Source organism: Mycteria americana, chromosome 3 (assembly GCF_035582795.1).
Source record: "Mycteria americana isolate JAX WOST 10 ecotype Jacksonville Zoo and Gardens chromosome 3, USCA_MyAme_1.0, whole genome shotgun sequence".
Lineage (NCBI taxonomy): Eukaryota > Metazoa > Chordata > Aves > Ciconiiformes > Ciconiidae > Mycteria > Mycteria americana.
The window spans coordinates 84,574,113-84,591,175 of NC_134367.1; the positions used below are offsets into that span (position 1 = coordinate 84,574,113).

Consider the following 17,063-nt stretch of genomic DNA (forward strand, 5'->3'; position numbering starts at 1 on the left):
GGGCATGTGGCTGCTAATGGCACACCTCTGGAGACACCTTTTTACATCCTGTGTATACCCAGCCCGTAAGCAGCCCTTTCTCCCATGCAAACGACACAGCTCTCAAGAGAAGGGGCCGTAACTCCTTTGGAAACGGAGGCTGCTGGCTTCAGCAGAGGAGGAGAGGCAAGGGTTACCATCTTCCAGAATTCTGAAATGTCAAGGGCTTTCACTGGGAGTGTCTGGGAAGTTGAAAGGAGCTGATGGAAGGAGCTGCAAGTCTTCTGAGCTGCAAGAGCAGAGACAAAGCATGTTCCTAGAGCTGCTCTGTGATAACTCAGCTTCCTCTCTGGAGGAAGGACCCAGCATGAAACTCAGTTGTCCTCCTTGCTTCTTTGGAGCATATAAAGGAGGAAAGCTCATGGCCTGCAGAATGATGGAGCATGAAACTGAGATTCAGCATCTGAACCATGTAAGAGTGAGTGGCCCATCAAGCCATAGGCATAAAAAGAGCTTGAAAGAAGAACTACGGGGATGTAGACCCCTCTGAGTGCAAGAAGACTGAAAGACAAATGCGGCCTGGATCCATCCTCTGGACCTGACTCTGGTGCTCAGAAAGAAAATTAAGTTGATGCTCTGTACTCTCTGCTTGAGAAGAGTCTTCAGAGAAGGTTTTGCTTTTACATAGGATCCTCATGTAATTTTACAGACTCCTTTGTAACTCTGAAACGTAGGGGGGAGAAAATTCCTTAGAGACAAGGCTCCTGAACTGGCATGTGCATGATCTCTCTAGCAGAGTCAGGTTTATGGGTTTTTTTAATATTTGCTCCTGTAGGTCTTATTTATGAAGACAACTATAAATGATATTTTAAGGCTATGGAGGGAAAACTCCCCTACCTTGAGACATAGTTCTTTCTTGGCTATGAAGCTTGGGTCAGCAGTGCCTTTTATGCAGTCACAATGAAGAGTTGTTAAGGGATAATACAAAGGGTCATTAATAGACTGGGGAGGCAATTATTGTCTTTTTCCAGGAGGCATTTTTAAATTTTAAAAGAGATCTTGTTCCAAACGGATTAAAGGCAAAATCCAAGAGCATCCACAGATGGGAAATGAAAATAAAACCACCTTTCAACTAAAATACATTCTTGCCTATTATTTTTTAATATTTTCTGCTGATTTTGATCACTTCCATTATTTTCCACTATAGATTTAGTGAATATTCATTTTGAATTAAAAAGGCAGATTTCACATAAAATGTTCAAATGGAACAATTTCAAAACCTCTTTCAGTATTTTTTGTAAAAGTTTTTTTAACCTGTACCCTTCCTTAGAAGCTTCTGTTTCAGTCAATGAGTATTTTGTTTCACTGCAAATTGAATGAAAATAAAAATTTACAACTCTTTGACCACCATTAGTAGAACATGTCCTCAGAGATCCAAACCACACGAGTTCCCACAGCTCTTCACTGGAGCTGTATCTATCTAACTTTCTATGAGCACAGTCCCTTGGAGTTTCAGCTGCTCTGGCTCCATTTCTGTGCTATCCCATCCTTCTTTAAAAACACAGCGTGTGTCAGTATTTTCGACTTTGCCTGTTTACTGTTCAAATAAGAAAGTGCTCATATGGGGAGCCAAAAATGACATATTTCTCTTGGACAACAGGTAATTGATTTCCAAGCCATTCTCAGTTATTGTATGTCACTTGAGGACCTAAATGTTCCAGTAACGGAGAGAGAAGCCATTCAATTTGTGTTACATATCACTCTGTTTTTACCATTTATACTAAGGTCTTACACAAAATTAATGCAGCCAGCAACAGCAACGTATAATAGAACATGTTTTCTGAAGGATTAGCCTATTGGGAAGAAGGTCAAAACAAGTAAAGCTGCTTGGAAATACGATTCTCAGAAGTGTTGTACATTGTATTTTATAACACCACCCTTTTGGCACCAAACTCATCAGCTGTACTCCTTCACTTCACGTGATGTAAGACTGCCGAGTTTCTCAGTCTCTCACAGGCTGCTTTTCGAAGATCGCTACGCTCTGAAGGGTGCTGTTAAATCAGGCTCTGGGATGAGGGCAGATGCCATCACAGTGTCTCGAGACCTCCTCACTCCACTTCCATGGGTCGTTCAGGACTCGCTCCCCTCCCTGCTGCGCTGCTGTGGGCAGGATTGGGATGACATTGCTGAAGGACAGAGAGTAAAGGAGTATGGGGCAGAGTGTGCTCTGGTTTTGTGTTAAATGGACATCAGCAGTGCAATTAAAAAGGCAAACAAACTTCAAACAGAAAAGATTCACCTGTTCTTGATACAAGGTACTCTAAAAATGACCACAAATACAAGTATTTAGAAAAGATTATTTCCTTTCTATATCCCGGTTTACTTAATGCATCTAGAGGCAATTTGTGCATCGTAAATGTCAGCTTCTCTGTTATGTCAGTGAGCTCTCAGCTTTCTTTTTTGTATAACTAACTTTCTTTTCATTGACTAGCTGCCAAGTTGATGGTGTCTCTTTTGGTATCTCCTGACTCACGTGCCTTCCTGTTCCCAGCTGTCCCAGTATCCTGTCATGGTGCTGAACAATTAGTACTTAGGTTATGAAGTTGATTTATTTCCTGCGTTTTCTATACTACAGCATGTTGCTGCTATGGAGTGAGGATTTACAGAGCCAGTAGTTTATGCCCACAGCCTAAGGCTGGCATCGCCAACGAGAAGGGCCATGGGCTGGCTATGCCCAGCTGGAACCATATCTCCATGCAGAGTCTTTCTGACAATCCACAGACGTAAAGGTCCGAAGTAAATGCGCGTGTGAGTGTATGTGTATATGTGTATTCTAGATACATGTTCCAACATACATATATACGTGTGTTTCAGTAATAGCTATCTCAGGATGCTTGCACAGCCAGTGTTATCACTGAGACATTTCTCTCCTCCTTGTATTGCCTCTTGTCTTGTTCCTTCCCTCTCCCAAGACACAACAGCACTGTTTCCCCTCCTGTCAGCACTGTGCTTCTAAATCAGCAGAGCCAAAACCCCCCATTTCCAGAAGCCAAGACAGCAGCTATTAGAAAAGCATTTTATTCTTGCATGCTTTTTTGTCTGCCTATACCAACCACTACAAAAATCCAATTCACAGGAGGCCAGCTGGCCAGCTTCTCCTAAAAGTTTCATTTTGACTATTCCAAAAAGTAGTAAGTGGTTCAGGTCACAGCTGAAGAGTACAAGCCGGATATAAATCACATCAGGCCAAGCTTAAGATATCCGCAAGCGATCGCTGCACAGTTTCAGACTCTGCAGGCCTTTCGCACCCAGAACATCACTGACGTCAATGGAAATTTTGGATGATGACAGAGAGCAGTGACGATGTTGACTCCAGCAGTGAAGGCCTTGAGAGCCTAATGTTTAGGTTTTCTCTGCCTTAGTTTGTATATGCTGTCCCTCACCACACGCCGAATGCCGCACAAATGCTTGCCTGCATTTACCTCAACACAGCCCTGGGAAATAACAGCGAGCCTGTACCCTCACGCCCCACTGCCGAGCCGAGGGGGGACAGGCTGGCTGGGTGACTCGGCCACGCTCACACGGGGAATTTGTCACAGACCATCACCATGGACCTCAAATCCAGGCTCCCAGCCTTTCCGGTGCTTTCCCTGGGAGACTTTTCATCTTTTCAGTAACTGAAGTGTTGTAACATTGCTTGAGGTGCCTCTCCAATCTGCTGGGACCTGCAGGGAATTGCCTAAACTGCTTAGGTAACATTAAAAACTATGTGGGTTTGTGCTTCAGGGTTTTTTCCCCAAAAAATTTCGATTAACTCACCTTTTAAAGGCCAACATCAGCAAACACGTTCATGTGGCGGCCTGGGCCATGCAGGACACGAGCGAGGTGTGACTTTGGTTCCGGAGCATCTCCCGGGCCGCCCCGGACGCAGCCCCCACTCCCTGTGAGGACAGGGGCCCTGAAGCAGCTCCTCTGACAGCTGGGGTGCCCTTCCCAAAAGCTGGGGTGCAGCCCCCCGGCCGGCCCCAGGGCACAGGGGAGGCTGGGGCCGTGCTGTCCCCGGCCCGGAGCGGGGCTGCTCTGCGCTGCTCCCTGCCCAGGCGAGAGGCTTTCCCTCAGGCCGGCGGTGCTGCTGGCACCTGGCAGCAGCAGCGCAGAGCAGCTGCGGAGCTGAGCCCTGCGGGGTTTTTTAATTTCGGCTGCACGTGATAAAAGCGAGGAGCCAGAGCCTCCGGGGGAGCGGTCCGTCTGGAGAGCCAGCGGCCCTTCTACCTGACTGCCTGTGGCCACCTACCTGACTGGGGCCACTTCTACCTGACTGGTGCAGCAGGAGATCCTCAGGAAGGTCTGAATTCATTAGCGCTCAGCTGCTCCCAGCAGTCGGTGTCCTGTTTTTGAAGACGGCAGTCATCAGGTGCATGGTATAAGCAGGAGCCATCCTGCTGCAGTCAGGCCCTAAGGGCACCTGCTCACCAGCCATTCCGCTGGGCCGAGAATACTTGCAAGCGGCAGCAACGCCCCGGCTGTGTCAGCATGCTCCTTGAATCGGGCCTTCCCTGTTGTCATCGCTCCGTGATGAACCCAGGAGGAGGAAAAGGTGATGCAGTGCAGCCTTTAACCAGCAACGGTAATCTTCAAAATGGATGGCCAGCCACAATCACAACGCTAATTAGATTTAAAGAGTCGATGTGATGTTTGCTTTGGGCAGGAAGGCGGTTTTAAGAGCAAAGTTAGAGAGCCCTGTTAGGAATTCCCCGTTTCACTGTTGGGCTTTTGTGAACTCTTGAGTAAATACTGTCTGGCAACTTGCTGCTGCTCATTTTGTCAGTTTGCTCCATAACTCCGTAAGGACCCTCGTTCGCTTTGATCCAGCTCGCTAACTGCTCTTCACACTCTGCCGTGGCCTGCCTGCACATGGCTTTATACGGTGCTGTCAGGGCTGACGGTCCTTTCTCTTTACTCCATTTGGGCATGATGTCAGGTCCCGACATATCCTCCCTCTCTCACACCCTGCCGTGCAAATGGGCCAGTTCCCTCTCGCTCGTCCTCCAGCCCTGCCCCAAACACAGCAGGACCCGGCCCTCTGCGTGCACCATGGGCATGCCAGTCATCCCCAGGCACCTGTAAAGCTTTCATTCCCCTCGCTGCCCCTTCCAGCTTCAGCCACTGCTGCTGCGGAGGGGAAATGTCCAGTCTGAGTACCTCCTGGCCACTGCTCTAGTGGGCTCTGACTAAGATTTAGGGCCGATCTTGTGTGCTACACCAGACCAAGTCAGGGGTTGCATCTCCTTGCGGGCTCAGTAACCAGCTGCTCTGTGAAGCAGTCTTTGGGCATGACTAAAAAGCTCATCGCTATGTCCAAGTGTGATGTCTGCCTGGTCTGTGGGTGTTTGGAGCTTGCATATAGCAACAGTATTACATTTTATTTGTATAATGCTGATTATCTAGAAGAGTATAAAGCAATGCAGGCTCTGGGTACCTCTAAGGTGTAAAGGCAGAAAATGTTGGATAATGCACCATGTGATAACTTCAGCCATCTGATTGCTGAGTGCATGTTGTCACATCAAAAGCTGCTTCTTGCCAGCAATACTTGCTGCATTTTCCAAAATGGCACATCCCTTCAGGCCTGATGGATGACCCGCAGATGCCAGCCTGCCTGACGCAGCAATCTGGAGGGGGACTTCGGAGGGTCCATCTGGTCTCTGTGATAACACACCCCAGACTGAGCTCAGCTCACTCCGGTGCTCATGGTCAGATGTGACTCTCTGGGAAATCTGTTCCAATGTCTGTTTGCACTGCTACAGCTGGTGCTCTTCCTCTAAAGTATCGGCAGCGCAGTGGTGCTGCTGCACAACTTTACCTTCTCCTTAGTGCTTTCCCTCATGTCCTGTCAGGGGTGGCTGGTGGTCCTGCTCCCACAACAAACAACCTAGATGCAAAATTCTGCAGTATGTTCAGGTGCAAAAATTAAATGAAATATTCATCCTAATGTGATCCACTTCCTGCAGCCTTTGCTGCAGTCATGTATGTAAAAGCTGTAGAGTGTGTCCCAGCACTAGTGCTCTTCTCTGGAAATGGATGGAAGCAAACCAAACAGGTTTAGTGCCACGGGCGCAGCAAATGGTGGGACGGAGGGCCATCCCACAGGGGAAGCTGCAGACTTTGCCCTGTGCTTCTGCAGCCTGAGACTCCCACCCTGGTGTTTTGCTAAGGCAGTTTACAGTATGTGAATTTTCCCTCTGGTTTGGTCTTGTTCTTTTAAACTTTTTTTTTAAATGTTAGTTTAAACAGTCTCTCATTAAGGCTTCTGAGTGTGTGCTAAGGCTTGTCTTGGAAATGTGTATTCAGGTGGTTTGTAAGATTTGTATTATTTGCTTCTTTTGGAGCCATTCTGGTGTATTATGTAAATCCATAGCTAAGCATTTCCTGGGACCATTTATTGTGCAAATGCCTAGTTTGGCACGTGTACAGTGCTGAGCAAAACCAATTGCTTCTGTCTCTCTAGTTCAGAGAAGAAAGATCAGCCTGGAGATTTTTTGTTTCATTTACGAGAAGACAATTTTCTCATTTCATTGCCTATCAGAACGAGTTTTCTGCAAATGAGCTGGAAACTCCCAGAATAGGTAAAAGTTTAAAGGCAAATCATGTGTAGAAACAAGTAATGGTCAACATCAGACACAGACGTTTAAAAGTGGCAGCTGGATACTGGATTGACTTCTATGGTGATTTCTTGCATTTAATAGCATGCTTACAGAAAAATATGCACGGGACAATGGGCATTAACAAGCCATTAGACTATTTTAGATAATGTCCGTTTCTGAGAAACTGCTTAATCCCTTGAACAGTTATTTTTCAGTTCATGTAATCAGGTAGGTTTGGTGACAAGCCCCAGATCCACCTGTTGCTTTAAGCTTCAGTTCAGGCCTTTTTCTATGTACTAACTCTGCACGAATTCACCCCCAGAGCTGAGGAAAGCAGGCATGGGCTACCTGACACCAGGAAATTCTCCATCCTTTCTTAGTTTCAAGGTTTGGCGTTCCCTGGCCAGGTCATTGCTTCTCTCCCCCTGCAAGCTTGGGAAGGGGCTGTGGGTTGTGGTTTGCCTCCATTCCCTCCCGCAGGAAGGAGGTCTGGCAAGGGGGTCTCGGGGGGCACAGGCAGTGGGAAGGGGGTGCAATTTGCAGGCTTGCCCCCACCCCAAGCCTCCAAACTCCCTCCCCAGGGTTGCTGCCAGCCACACCTGGAAGGTCAGAAGAGGCACAGAGCTCCTTGCAGGCACCATCTGCTGCAGCTCACAGGTCTCAGCAGGGGTGGGATGACCTGTTGGGGGTCATGGCAGGACCTGCCACCCCGCAGGCCCTCTGAAGGAAGCCCCCAGTTGCTTGGAGCTGGAAGTGTGCAGCACTGCCCATCTCCCACCTCTCTCCTCCATAGTCTGATGCCCCTGGGTCCTGTGTTACCTCAGACAGCAGAACCCTGAGACACGTCACCATCACTTGCGTTTAAATGAAGCTGGAAGTAAATGTTTCAAATTATACATTGTGGTGGAGCAGCATGTTGTGCCACTGAACTGTGCTAGAGGAAGGGAACGTAAAAGCCATTTCCACTTGTGGGGGAAAGCCCCACCAACAGTGTTGCCCCTTCACAGGTGGTCCAATGCAGCAACCGTGGGGCTGTATCCAGCCCTAAACCTCCTGTGTGAGCAGCACCCACACCCCACAGTGGCTCCCCTCTGCCACCTTCCCACAGCTGGGCTTGGGGCTAGAGCACAGCCCTGCAACCCACGCTGCTTTTCATCTGGGGACCCCCTCCAGCATGGGCCCCAGGCACACAGCGGGACAGCATGGGAGGGGTGAAATCCTTACTGTGGCGGCCGTGAGCGGATGTGCTTGGCGTGGACCTTGGCTCATTGCCGGGCGGGGAGCAGCATGCTGGCACAGCACAGCACAGCACGGTCCATGAGTGACCTGCTGCTTGAATTTCCTGCCACGTAAGATTTGTAGACATGCTCTCAAATTGACCTGACCCTGAAGACAGGAGCAATCAATTAAAGAAACTTTTCCCTGTGAAATCAGCTGCAAAAATGGTGCTTTTATGAAAGCCTGGGCTTGCTACCTTGTCCTTTCTAAGGACAGGATGCTCCAGACTTGAGATTTTCTGACATTAGCCAAGCATTTCTTCAGCTCTTCTCAGGCACAGATCTGGTAAAGGAAAAATGCCTGATTGTGATGGATCACTCCCTAAACAGCTTGATGGTGCCCCATCCCCAGCCATTACCGTGGGCAGTATCAGTTAAACAGCCACTTGAAACATGCCAGGAAAGAAAGGGACACTCCTTGCCTCCAAGTCCAGAAACCAGTGCCGTCACTGGGCCTGATGTTACCTGCCAGGCTGCAGTCTCCTGTTAGGCAAGGTATAACGAGAGACTGAAAGGGCAGACTCTGCAGCCCTACTTCAGTCCCCAGCACAGACAGACCGGACTGGATAAGTACAGGGCATCTCTGAGGAGCAACACGGCTGCTCCCCTGGCCCTGTCCTCTGGCTAATGGCCACGGGCTGCGGCATGCCTCGGCAGGCAGTGCAGGCAGCGGGGCAGGCGAGGGGCACCGGCACACCCAGGGCAGGTCTGGGACCTCTGTCCTGCAGAAGCCGAGGAGGAGCTTGTGCCCTCCCAGCACTGGGAAGCAGCTTTCCTGAGCTGCTCCGGGTGCACGGGAGGAAAGCTGGAGGCAGAGGTGTACGGGTTTTGTTGTAGGAGCCTCAAACCAGCAGGGCAATAAAAGCCATCGCAGGAATGCCGGGCACCTCTCTGTAAAATGCTGAGGCTAGCAGATTTATTTGCAGCGTTTTATGATCTGGGACACGCCACAGGAGCCTCCATGCAACTGTTCTGCTGGCACGTGAACCTGTGGTGACTCAGGAAGAAGGCGCTCGGGGTCTGTCTTGATAAGTAACAGGAGTTGGCTGTAAAATAAACATGCAGGAAAAACGAATCCCCGGCTCTCCAAAGGTGCAGCCTACAGGTAGCCATCAGCCTGCCTCTTTCAAGTACCCAGGGACTTTGCCTCTCCATGCCCCAGCTTGCACACCTGCAAAATGGGTTTCATGAGCTCACCCTTTGCTTGCACTGCTTTGAAAGCCGCTCACCTGAGCAGCTGATTTTGCCATGACTGCCCTTCAGGTCAGCACTGGCTCGAGAGGGAGGGAAGCGGAGCTGGAGGCATGATCCTGTTTTCTGGGAGACACGTCATGTACATTCCTGGAGAGCATTTTTGAGGAATATTTTGGCTTAACTTGTGTCTTTTATCTGCACAGCAGTCTTCTACATACCTCCACTTGTGAGCATAATGCATGAGGGATGCTGTGGCCCTTACAGAATGAATTAGGAAAAAATGTCCTAGGATTTTTTTTTCACTGGGAGAAATTAAACTTGGGTTTAGTTTCCTTCCCTCCTTTTAACAGCCAGGGCACCTCATCTGTCTTCTTTGCTTTTGCTTACTGCAACTGGCTTGCGAGTCCTCCCAGAAGACATGGCATGACATTTTAGTCCATGTCTCTTTTTTCATACATTGAATGGAAAATGTACGACAGTTAACAGCGCATCTGCAGATTATTTATCTATGCAGGCCTAATCGGTGCAGGGATTAGCAAAACACGTTTTGCCTGCCAATCTCTAATCAAGAGGCCAGATTCACCGGCGCAGTGGTGGCTTTGCTGTGCTCCAGGGAGGCGATGCTCACTCTGCTGAAAATCAGTAGCAATTTAGCCAAATTCTGTTTGCAGGTACAGACCTTGCAAGGTCAAAGTAAGAAGCAGAGTCTACAAAGAAAAAATACCACCCGCTAGGAGCAACCGCAGATCCAAACCTGCTTCGGAGGAGAAGGCTTAGTATGAACACTGTGACAGTGAGAAAATTGTAACAAAAGTTAACAGTCTGGAAAGGAGAAATAACCAGCCTGTGCAAAGTTTTCCCTTAGGATGTGTATTCCTCCCAGATATTTTGTACTTTGCTACATCCTTCCCAAAGATGTAATGGCAGCTTCAATGGCTTATTAACCTTCCTGGCATAGGTTTGTTCTGCAGTAAGTATCAAGAGACCAAACCCCCAGTCTGGGGGAACACACTGTGTGTGCTTTTTCTGGTTCTTGTCTACCTTTCCTCTTCATAGGTGGGGTTTTTTTGCAAAATGGGAGCAAAAAGCATTCCTTCCAGTCTTGGCAGAGTTTTACACATTCATTTGCACGAGGTTCAAAGCAGTGGAGAAATATCCCGACTACCTAGCAATGGTTAAAGACAAAACAGGCAGTAGAAGGTGAATAGTGTTAAACATACAATTGTGAGCTCAGTGGGGAAAAAATGGAGCTTTACCGTCATATTTTATTTGCAAGTTTTATTTGACTGCAACACCTGCTTTCAATATGATTAACTCTTACATGCATTTTTGGCACGAACTACTTCTGATTTACTTCACTGGGGATGCTCGGTTACAGTGACGGAGGTATTTTGCTAGTCTTGTTGTGCTTGGAGACATGCCTAATGGGGCAGAGCTAATTTGCCATTTGCTGGGTTAATGAAGATACACACTAAAAAGATTATGAGGAAAAACAAGAAATACTATATGAAAGATTAAGAAACCAGCGAACAATTTAGAGTAAAAATACAAACAGTAAGATCTCTATGCCTTGGGCTTTTCTGTAGTGTCTTTCATCCCAGCGCAGTTCCTGTAGTGCCGTAGCAGCTACGTGCCGTTCCCGAGCAACATTACAGATTTCCACCAGGCCACCCTAAGTTGTAAGGGCACCCTGGGACAAGCGGCAGGGAACCAGAATCCCCATCTGGGAGAGGAGACCGCTGGTACCTCCAGCCCGGCTGGTGCTGGTCAGGACTTGCTAACCCCTTCTCGGGGGCTGTTACTGCAGGGGACTTGTGCCACAGCAGCAGCAAGGTGGGCTGAGTCGTGCCGTGTGGTGCCCACTGCTTTATTTTATACCTAAAGCAGGTTTCCACCTGTCCCCACCGCCGTCTTCCTGTGCAGAGGATGCCCTGAAAGCCGGGCAGCTGCTTCTGCTCCCAGCTGGGCTTTATGGGCTTTATGCCAGCCATCCCGGTTGGCATCCTGAGGAAGCGGGAAGCAACCAGGCCAAGCGTGTGTCCCTCTTTCTCACCTGCACCATCCCCTTACACAGCAAAGATGCCTGCTGCAGCAGCCCCCTCAGCAACACCCCGTGGCGAGCACGTCCACTGTGTAACATCTCTCTGGAAACACTTCCCAAGGGCCACATGTAACCAGGCGGCAATTCTCTCAGTCCGCATGTAGTCCTCCTCCCAGCAGTGTAATCCTGCCTTTTATTTCAGTCACGAGCCTTCAGATTGTCTGTGAACATGGGTATGGCACTTCTGAGTGCGAGCAAGTGCTGCGGCGATTAAGCCAGTATGCTTCCCTTCCAGTACCCTTCCTTTGACGCTTCCATTCCAGTCTTACGCGGGCCGTTGCTGCTGCCTTGGCGAATGCCTTGCATTTACTTTTTAAACCAACTGCTGTGATTACGATGGAGCTCTAGCTCATGATGGCAGAATCGAGGAAAATAAAGCCAGAAGCTAGTTTATCTCAAAAATACAGTGTTATGCCCCGCAATGCCAAAGCTCCTTGCTGTCTGCTGCCACCTTACCTGGAAACAGCCTGGCAGCTGTAGGAGTTTACTCCTCGTGCTGGAGGATGACAGAGAGTCGAGGAGGGATCGTCTCAGCGGGGTGGCTCTGCAGGGCGTCTGCAGGGCGGCTTCCCTGCCCAGGAGCCATGTTCAGCGTGACCTGGGGATGCACAGGGCTGGGCCACGCCTGAGCTTTGCATCAGCGTTTCCCTATGGCCTCTCTGGCCACTGTCCACACCAAAAGTCCCACTGCTCCGTGGGCAAAGCAGGGTGAGCCCAGCAAATGAAACTGTATCAGCAAGCGAGCAGCAAGGCAGCTTTGGGGTTGAGGTGGCAGGTGAGACCGGCAGGCGCAGGATTTCTGGTAATGCGGGCAGGAATAGATTCGGTCAGTCTTTTATGACAGTTTCTCTTTTAACACAGGGTGGGGGGGATTTCTCCAGCTAGATGTGCTCTGGAGATGCCTGTTTCTGTGCTCCTCGCCCTGGGGTCCCTTCTAGAGCTGGAGGAGAGAAACAGAAGTAGCTTCTTCCTGAACTCAGTGCCTCCTGAGGTGGGCAGCAAAGGCAGCTCAGGGACGTGCACCTCCAGCGGCTCTGAATAGAGCCTGGGGTCCCAGCTCAAACATGAAGGGTTGCTTGTACATACCTAAAGGTCAGTGGGCAGAAGTTCCCCTCTACCACTCTGTGTTCCTGGGAGTCCGTGCTCTGCCAGCTTATTAGAGCCACACGCACGCACGTTTGTCTCACGGGGAACTACCAGAGCATCTTCAGGGCCTCCTCCAGCTGGATGTCTTGGAGGTACATGGGAAACATACACGCTATAAGTAAATAAAGTTGCTTGCTGTTAACCGTGCCTTTATTTAAGACAGGGCAGGGTCTCTCACTCAATAGGTGTACGGCCCAGGGGATCTTTGAAAGCTTTGCATTGAGTCTAAGGGATGCCGGGCAGCAGCACGCGCTCTGTGTGAGCAGGGAGAGGGAGCCCACGGAGGACTGTGATTGACACGACCCGGTTGTGCACACACCGTGGCAGCCCTGCTCAGCTCCACTTGCCGGAAAACCCACTCCAGTGTCACGGTGCCTGGGCACAGGGCTTGCCACCAGCAGTTGTAGGCATTTGTAGTGGTGCTGCACCTAGCAAATGCTGTATGCCCATACCAGCCACTTGCAAACACTGCGTACTGCCAGCTGCAGGCCAGTGGCATCGGGCTGCCCAGCACACAGGGCGAGGGTGAGCACCCGGGGCACGGGGGAGCACCTCTTTACAGGATCCCTGCTTGCTTTCTTTGCAAAGCACGCCTCTGGCACCTCTGCCCATATTAGCAAACAGCAGGGATTTAGTCCCAGAGATGAACCCCACGAAGAGAAGAGTCTGCGGCTTCCAGGCATCTGGTAACCCTTCCTCTTCACCCTAGATGAGCTAGAGCTAACTGTGCAGCAGGACCGGCTCACCGAAGCCTGGATAAACTGAGGCAGAAAGTGTATTTCATCCTGGAAATGAGATAGCTCGGCTGCTGGCCCCGGCAGTCAAAGCCAGAGGAGGCTGGTAGTCTCCCTGCTGGAGCAGGGCGCTTCCCCAGCAGGTCTTCTACCACCACTGCACACTTGTCCCAGGAGGAGATACCCAACGCTGTCTCCCCACCGGCCCGGAGGCAGCCGGCTTGCTCCGGTGCGAGTAGAGGACTCCCTCATGTCCCGCCCTGGGCAGGCAGACCTGCAAAAGTCTGTCCTGTAAAACCTCAAGGAACTGACCCAGTTCCCCATCTGTCCCGTGGCTTTGGTAGACTTGGGGTCAGGCCTCAGACGAGGGTCCACAGTGCTGAGTTGGGCTCCAAAGGATGCTGAATGCTCACAGACTGCCCTCCAGGTAGGGTGGGTTTTGTCTTTTTAAAAAGTAACATTTTCGTTAGCAGATGAGATTGTTAAAATATTCGTAGGCAGGCTCTCCTGGCACAGTCAGGCATGCCTGGAGCACCACAGGACACAAGCTCTGTTTTTGCCAAAGAGTATCCATAAAACATCAGGATACTCATTGGGTACAATCTACCCTTGTGGGCAAAACTGAAATTACTGGACAGCAGGAGCAACTGTGTCCAAAATGTTCTGTCAAAATATTTAAAGTTGAAGGTTGGTTTTTCTGGAGTGATTTTGTCCCCTGACTGTTCTGGGATTACAGTGTAGCTTATATGACAGTCCTGTCTTGCTTCTCATAACTATTTATCTACCGTGACTCACTGACAGCTCTCTTCATCAAACGATTCCTGGTAGGGCTTCACAAGCTGTGTTATGGCACCAAGGAAAAATCGGTTTCCCCGATAAGCAGTAGCAAACCTGGGGAGACAATTAATTGTGAGGGGGTTATTGTATGGTATATAGTCATCCTGGTGCACGAAACATACCACGTTTCCCCTAATGCTCCTCAGACTTCACTGGAGATGCCAAGTCCAAGAAAGCCATCTGCTACCCCCAAGAAAGCCGTCTGCTACCCCCACACAGGGCCCGCAGTCCAGCAGGGCATCCAATTTGGACAGTGGCACTCGCTGTGCACGTCCGGTAGCACCTTCCGCAGCCCCAGGTGTCCTCGGGGAGAAGCTCCCTTACAATCCGTGCTGGATGGGGAAACCTCCGCCATGAAGAGCCAGCCTACAAGAAGCAATTCAGACTTGGTGAAACCAGCCAAAAGAGCTAAAAGGAAGCTTTATTGTATAGGCCAGTGAGAGGAGACTCCCCAAGGGGGAAATACAGCTCAGGGTCCTGATGCCAGGGCAAGGCTCTCCTTTGGGGCATCATGGCACTACACCAGGTGCTTCAGTGGCTTGTGTAATAATGCTGCCTTTCTCTCCTTGTTTTAGGGAGTGCTGCCGATTTTTTGGAGACAATGGCTTGACTCTGAAGGTGTTTTTTACCAAGGCAGCACCCTTTGGTGTTCTTTGGACACTCACAAACTACCTTTACTTACATGCAATAAAGAAAATAAACACTACGGATGTCTCCGTGTTGTTCTGCTGCAACAAAGCTTTTGTGTTCTTGCTTTCATGGATCGTTCTGAGGGACAGGTTCATGGGAGTGAGGGTAAGTGACGTCTTATCTCTGTCTCCCTTCTTCCCCCTCGCTCTTCTGCCTTTCCTTTTCCCCTTTCCTCCCGCCGGCCGAGTCGAGCAGCACCCCGCACAGACGGCCGAGCGGGTGCAGAAATCCTTGCGGAGCAGGAGCGTATCCTTCCCTGCAGCCTGCCCAGGCACCCGTGAGCGCCCAGAGCCCCCGTCTCCCCCAGCCTGGTGCCTTTGTGCATTTTCCTTCAGAAAAGAGGTAACTTGCTCCAGAGCGTGGCATGAAGGATAGCTGCTATCTCCATGCTGCTGTGGACATGCGTCAGCCTTTGCCGGCCCCTTCCGAGTGACTATTCCCAGGCTGTGGCACCAGACCTAGTTGTTTCTAACTGCACATTCCCGCAAGCCGCGGCTGCACGCAATGCGTTTCTGGTCCCAACCTGTGAATTTAATGGGGCCCTCACCTTTCTACGCGCGACAGCAGGCTTGCAGGGTGGCACAGTTATCCTTTGCACCCATGTCAGTCAGCAGCAGCTGCGGCAAGGAGAGGAGAGCTGGGCTGCCCTCGCCTACCCGTGGCCAAAGCGTGTGTGCCTGTGTCGCTGGTGGAGGATCGGCGTAACGCCGGCACGCAGGGACTTGCCTCTGGCCGGCAGCTGTGGACACGGGGCCAGGCAGCACGGCAGGCAGCGGGGCAGCAGGCCTGCTCCCCTGGGGCTGCTCTCCCAGTGGCACCGCGAATGTTTGCTTACACCCTTAGTCCTACACCCCACGTGAACGCCGGCTCCGCAGCGGCAACGGAGCCGCGTGGAGGGGGGGTTATCAGAAAACCCCGCAGCTCCCTGCTGACCCTGCTGCCGTTTTGGCAGCGCTCAGCACGCAGTGTCCTCTGGCAGCAGAGCCGGGCAGGTGAGTAACCCACCGCCCCGGCACCAAGGGGGTCCTGCCGGGGCCAGAGTAACTGCAAGGAAAAGGTGCCAGTGCGTCCCTCCTGCCTCACTGCACCAGCAGGCACTTATTAATATTAACAGCAATAACGGTTATAGTACCTATTTTCTTCCCACCATTTGAGGAGCTCTCTGCCCGCCCACCCGGGCAATGCTTTCAGTGCTCAGAAGAGGTTGTTAGCCCTGGCTGCGTGGAGCAGCCGAGAGTTAACTTTTCGGGAAGCGTTGCTCTCCAGCAGGAGAGCTTGGCAGGAGAGCTTGGCCAGCCTTGCGGTGGTGGCAGCCAAGAGGCTGCTCTGGGAATCGTTGCAAAATGTACCTGCCAAAAGCCCGGCCTGGCCAGCTGGTGTCTGTGCTTGCCCACCCACCTGCCCAGGTAGCCGTAACTTCAAAAGAAATTAACTGGGATTTTTGAGTACAGAAACAAGGGTATTCTGCAGTGATCTTGGAGGCAGGGGAGTGTTGCTGCTATCCTAGCTGGCCATGCTGGCCATTTTCATAAAAGTAGAAAAAAGGAAGGCGTATTTTTGTGGTCTTCAGCCATCTTGAGGCGCAGTCAGCTGCGGTGCTGGTGGGACACCAGCAGAGGAGGTGTGCAGAGGGCTGACCACTGCTCTCCCATGCTTGCAGCTTGCTCCTTGGTCTGCACGTGCCGTCTCTCACCGCTGGATACAGCTGTGGTCTGGGGGGAAAGAAGCCGACTTGTGTGTAGGGATACCCACACGGACACGCACACGCTGGAGCGAAGATGCTTCTCGTGGTCTCCCGGGTGCATGGCCATGTGTGAAGAGCCGGGGTGGTCAGGGGCTCTCCAGCAGCTTCCCGGCCAGGCTAGGTCTTGTGCTGTGGCAGGTAACACGTGCTGGGGGACAAATCCTGCTCTGGATCCCTCCCTTCCCAAAGGGGCAGCAGGAGTGGACGGAGCAGGGAAGCAGACCCGGGTGGTGGTCTCAGCCATGTGCAGCTGTCCTTCGTTTCTTACCAGCACTGCCTTGGGAAAGCAGCAATGAAGCAGAGACCCGGAGCCGGGGCCAGGGTGGTGGGGGCCATGAGATGCTCCTGCCACACACCCCAGCCCCTCACCGTGGCACCTGGCACCGGTGAGGGGCAGCGGGTGGGGGGAGGAGAGGCTTCCTGAGAAGCCACCTCCATGCCCAGGAAGAAACATGGCCACCTCCCACCCTGGTGACAGGCCAGCAAGGGGCCTCAGCACAGGAGGAAGGGGCTCGCAGGAGGACTGGGCTGTTCGCTCTTGGCATCGTGGCATCGTGACTGGTGACAAAATGTGAGTGAGGAGACACTTGTCCCTAGAGACTGGCAGGGCATGGCAGTCCAGCTTCGTTTGCCACCATGGGAGAGCTGGGGACGCTTCTGTCTGCAGAGGAACGTAGTGAGGAGTTTCCTGGCGAGATGCATTTTCTTTCCCCTTATCTT

At 51.2% G+C, this 17,063-nt stretch overlaps 1 protein-coding gene across 2 annotated transcripts in view; it reads left to right on the plus strand.

The window, feature by feature from the left end:
- Window positions 1–17,063, plus strand: part of SLC35F3 (solute carrier family 35 member F3) — a 192,650-nt gene that overhangs the window by 165,560 nt on the left and 10,027 nt on the right. For both annotated transcript variants that reach the window (XM_075497388.1, XM_075497389.1), the window contains one exon: window positions 14,485–14,704. In XM_075497388.1, the coding sequence (XP_075353503.1) occupies window positions 14,485–14,704 (220 nt within the window). The remainder of the gene's footprint in view (window positions 1–14,484; window positions 14,705–17,063) is intronic.